The sequence below is a fragment of the Octodon degus genome, unplaced genomic scaffold (genome assembly GCF_000260255.1).
Source record: "Octodon degus isolate 3935 unplaced genomic scaffold, OctDeg1.0 scaffold00280, whole genome shotgun sequence".
NCBI classification, from domain to species: Eukaryota; Metazoa; Chordata; class Mammalia; order Rodentia; family Octodontidae; genus Octodon; species Octodon degus.
Window position 1 is genome coordinate 226,045 of NW_004524856.1, and position 5,404 is coordinate 231,448.

A 5,404-nucleotide genomic window follows, 5' to 3' on the forward strand; every position below is an offset into this window, starting at 1 on the left:
CCGCCGGCGCAGGGTAGCAGGAAGCTCTCCACACACTCACTGGACCTGGGCTAGGACTGGGTCTCTCTATTATTTTCTTATTATGAACTTCCAAAAATATGATTATGAATTAGAGGTATTGACTCTTGCTATGCATTACCAGACTGCCTTGAAAACGATTGAACCCACTTATTCAATCTATTACATTAAAGGGGATGAAACCATGTTCGTGCATACAGTATTTTGGTGACTTCCAGAGAAAGTGATTGATGCCTCAGGGGTGATAGGCTCCTAGAAACTGATTTTCTTTTTTTCTATTACAGATGACTCCAGGAGAAATTAAGTTCTCTGTCCATGTGGAGTCTGTCCTGAATCGTGTGCCTCAGCCAGAATACCGCCAGCTTCTGGTTGAAGCCATTCTTGTCCTCACCATGTTGGCAGATATTGAAATCCACAGCATCGGAAGCATCATTGCTGTGGAAAAAATAGTGCATATAGCTAATGACTTATTCCTTCAAGAACAGGTAGGTAGACTTGTGGTTTTCTCAAAGAGAATGTTGGACACAAAGCTGCATCCCAGGCTCCATATGCAGCTGAGGTTGCTTTCTTGTACTCTATTCCTTGTGTCCCTTTTTGGAACCACCTTTGTGCTGGTTCTGAGCTTTGTCTAAAAAAAAAAGTAGGTGGCTTGGTGACCTCTGTCTCACTACTTTTCCCCCTAAAAATTAGTAAAATTTTTAATCTATTTATGGTGCTGGGGATGAAACTTGGTCCATATGCGTGCTAGGCAAGTGTTCTACTGCTGAGCTACACCCCTAGTCCACTTTATCTTATTTTTGATTAACATACACTAGTTGTACATATTAATGAAGTCAGTGTGACATTTCAACACAAGCATACGCTGCGCACTGATCAACTCCAACCTCTTTTTATCCTCCCCACCCCATGTGTTTTGTGATTTGTGTTAGACAGTAAAGTTGTCTAAACTTCAGGAGGTATTATGTTTTCCTGAGAAGTCCTGGAGCATAGCATTAACATTATATTTTAAATTCCTAAACATAATGTTTTGTGTAGCTACACAGAATTAATAAGACATTAATTTGTGTAGCATATCCTTTTTTGGACTATTAAGGAAAAGAAAAAAATTGGTCTTTCTTTTCCTTTGCTTTTACTACTTACCTTTAAAAAAATTGTTAAAGTGGAATATTTATTTCTGCATTTTTCTGATTTTCTTAATATGACTCCCAGGAAATTGACTTTCTTTTTCTTTTGGTACCGAGAATCAAACTCAGGACCTTGTGCTTGCCAGGCAGGTGCTATGCCTCTGTGACTATATTTAAAAATGCAAACTGTTTACTGAATGTCTTGCCTAGATTAAAAGTTGGAGTATATAAAGTGAAGGCCATGCCTATTTACAATAGAAAAAAAGATCTCTAAAATGTATAATAGATAATTTATTCTCTTAGTGTAAGAAGATGCAAAAAAAAAGTATCTAAGATTTCCTGGGACACTCCTAATTTTAAATATTTCAGATTGTTGACAGACCATGCATCAAAAAACATGACCCCTTTCAAGTATAGACTTCAGCCTTAGAAGGATCATTAAATTTGCTTAATTGAATAAAAGATAAAAGAATACAAGCTGAAATCAGTATAGTTCTAGAAAGAGTCAGACCCAAGTCCCACTATAGTGATTTGTATCTGTTGTTTCTGCTCTTAACAGGTATGACATTTAATTAACTTTGTATAGTTAGCTTTCAAAATTCATTGTAATTGGGAAAGCTCCAAATAATATTTTAAACAATTTACATTATTTGGGGATTTAGTGGAAAATGCACATATAGAAACTCACATTCACTCACTTTGTACATAACCCTGATCTCTTCCTGCCTACACAGCCTAGAAGCCAACTGATTGGTGATGGGAAGGAGGCTCTGGAGAATACTAATTAGTATTTTTTTGTCTTTTTTTCCGTAATTTTATTGAAAAACAAATAGCAATGAGACAGTTTCAAATCGAATTGGTAGGACAGTTTCAATAATTAACACACTGCATACATTCTTCTTAGTGGTTAATTGCTGTACAAGATGCGGACTTGAGATCCTATTTACAAACACCATTAGAACAAATCATTCTATTCATTAAGAGAATGCAACTATATATCTATCCTAACCACTTTGAATACACAGATACAAAATGGACATTCATCGGTATACCCCATTTGTTCTAAGTTCCGTTATTGAATATTATAGGTGTGTAAACTCAGCAAAATATTCTAAAAGAGTCCAGTAGCCCATAATAGCATTGGGTCTTCTGTTTAACTGGCAATGTCAGAAATTGTTGACCTGAGTCCCCCACAGCTCAACATAACAGCATGGCTTTACTTCTTATATTTCGTGTTCATACTTTTCTACTGGATGGTTAAGACCAAGGTAAAGCAGGACCTATGCAGCAAGAGTTGTAGCTTTTGGGTCTGAGGTCAGTGAAATCCCCTCAGGATTTATCCTGAGATCCTGTACCTCAGATTGTAGAACCTTTGTCAGTGTCAGCCATGTGGATGAGTCACGGCCATTGCTTGGCCAATGTGCTTTCTGTGAAAGCCTGAGAGAATGTTTTCTAGGATTTTAGCTAATAGTATTAGTAATTGTTTCCTTTCCCCTGTATTTTCCCACTCTTAAAAACCAAACAGAAAACTCTCGGCGCAGATGATACCATGCTGGCAAAGGATCCTGCATCTGGCATCTGCACTCTTCTGTACGACAGTGCACCGAGTGGCAGGTTTGGCACCATGACCTACCTCTCCAAGGCAGCTGCCACCTACGTGCAGGAGTTCCTCCCCCACAGCATCTGTGCCATGCAGTAAGGGCTTTGGGTCCTGGCTCCTGGGAGCCTTCCAACAGCTGGGCCCTGTCTCAATTGATTGTGCATGGAACTGAAATGTTAAAGGCTGATCACTCCCCCTGTCCTTCCCTGTCCTATCTCCCTTCAAGAAGAGAAAACTTCGCTGATAAACTAACTGCCTTAGAAGTGACTCCTTACCTGGAGATTCCTCTCCAGTGTGTGTATGCTCAACCAGGCCTTTCAATTATTGGATCTAATTCTTTCACAGTTGATAAAAAAAAGTTGCATGTATTTTTATTCTGTAGATCTGTTACCAACATAGCATTCTAACTCCTGATTGAAGAGCAGATATTAATAATAACTTATTCCAAAAGTTTTATTTTTCTTATGTGGTATATGAGTGGTGAATGCTTTGGGATGTTATTTCAAGTGAATAGATTTTAAATTGTTGGGCTTTAGGTTGTCATAAATTGGAAATGTCTATTATAAGTGCCTTTTCTTAGGAAAAGAGAGTACCAGATTATGGTTTCCTTTTTCACTCCCTGGTTCCTTCATACTAATGAAAGTTTGTGCATAGAATAAATTTTCTCTACTGTTATCTTCTCTGTATCTATACATATAACGCCAGTTCTCATTTGGGTAAAATATAAAAAATGCAAACATGTATATTTAAGGATTTCTGTATTAATACTTGGATTCACATTTTATGAAGATTGCTACTACAGAGTTGTATTTTCAGCAGAACGTGTAGAGTAACCCAGAGAAATGGAGCCTAAAACCCAATTCAAGAGAGGAAGGGAAAGGAGAGAAGATGCCTGGGAAGTGTGTTATACACAGGGAACTGAGAGAACATCGGATGTGGGTGGTTCCCTGCAGACAGCCTGGTGCCCCAAATCCTTGCCTCAGAAAAGGGGGTCCAGACACAACATGGAGAGTAACTGAAGCCTCGATCTGCTGCAAAGAGAAATTTGGCAGTCCAATCTGTCACTGCACATTCTTCTCTTGGTCTCTGTGTCAGTCAATTATTCACTTTACACCATGTCCAACCAACTCTGTCTCTCAACGCCCTCCCCTCCCACATCTATTTTGAAACTGTTTCACTTATCTTTTCACTTGCTAATTTTGTATCCACGTCTTTGTATATCTTAGTATTATAAACACCTATGTGTGTCTGTTTGTATGTCTAATTAATTAAGTAGTATGTGCATAGTTGTTGGTATGTGTGTATATCTATCTGAGGCTACATTTGACAGATTACATATGATGGGTGTGACACATGAGATAGGGGGTTTCCATGGCCACAGGCTGACACACAGGCATAATAGTAGAATGCCATCAGTCTTCTCCTTTGTTCCCACTCAGAGGTAGCCTTGCTTGGCAGAGGTTTCTCCTAATTTTTCTTCCACTAATTTATGGGTTAAATACACCATTAATTTCCCTGTTGCCCTCAGGTAATTTTCTACTTCAACCCCCTCCTTCCCTCAGATTTTTAAGGGCTTTGATAGGGTGGGAGACTAAACACTTCTTACAGAACCACTGACAGTTTTATGAACACACTAAAGGGTAGGGTGATAGAAAACAGATGGTGGAGACAAAGAGAGGATGGTCTGCTTTTTCCGTACCTCTCTTCAAGCAAATGGAAACACACAGTAAGTAGCTTTTTGATTATGTGATTTCCTGGTCTCACTTAAAGATAAAATACATACTGTTCTAAAACTGTCTTTCCACTGGCTATACATATAACCCAATCATAGAATTCACATCTAAGTGTCACATGCAAAAGCCACCATTCCTTCCTGTACTCGTCTGTGTGAGCTCACACTGATAGCTTCACTTCTCTAAGTTTACAAACTTGTCACTGTGATCCCCTGGTAGTTATAGTTAACTTTTAAAGCAACATTTCAGAAATCCCTACTGACTTTTTTATTCTAAAGGTGTGACATTAATTTTTAAAGTACATGCTTGATTTTTTTGAGACAGGAGCTCACTATGTACTAGTCTTGAATTCATGGTGACCTCCCACCTCAGACTCCTGAGTGCTGAGATTAAAGGTGTGTGCTATCATACCCAACCTAAAAATACTTGTTCTTTGAAAATAGAATAAAGAATAAGAATTTCCAATTAAAACATACCTGGTGCCTCTGCACAAAACTTTATATGTGTTTTTATGGTTGGAATTTATTACATAGTTTTATTTTATATTTTCTTTAATTATATAGTATAGTCAAAGCTCACTGAGCCAAATTAGACCAATATTAACACATATATCATATAGCATACACCACATATTAGTATATGTAAAGTAACAGTTTTCTTGTTGTCTTAGTTACTCTTCTCTTGTTGCTGGGACAAATACCCAACACTCAAAATGAAGGAAGGGAAGGTTTATTTAGCTCACAGTTACTGGAAGTTTCAGTCCATACTCATCTGGGTCCAAGGCAGAGCAGCACAGAGCAGAAAGCAACCTTTCATGGCGGCGGCAAAGAGCAAGAGCCCAAGGGAGGGGTAGCAGCAGCTCAAGCAGCTAGCTTCTCTTCCCACCTTACATTGTAATGCAAATTACCTGCCCCAGGGTAGGGGAAGTA

The 5,404-nt window shown here is 38.5% G+C and overlaps 1 protein-coding gene across 3 annotated transcripts in view; it reads left to right on the plus strand.

Moving 5' to 3' along the window:
* Phka1 (phosphorylase kinase regulatory subunit alpha 1) overlaps positions 1–3,196 on the plus strand; it is a 191,536-nt gene extending 188,340 nt beyond the window's left edge. For all 3 annotated transcript variants that reach the window (XM_023707093.1, XM_004646775.2, XM_023707094.1), the window contains 2 exons: positions 303–503; positions 2,668–3,196. In XM_023707093.1, the coding sequence (XP_023562861.1) occupies positions 303–503; positions 2,668–2,841 (375 nt within the window). In that variant the 3' untranslated portion in view covers positions 2,842–3,196. The remainder of the gene's footprint in view (positions 1–302; positions 504–2,667) is intronic.
* Positions 3,197–5,404: the final 2,208 nt, after the last annotated feature.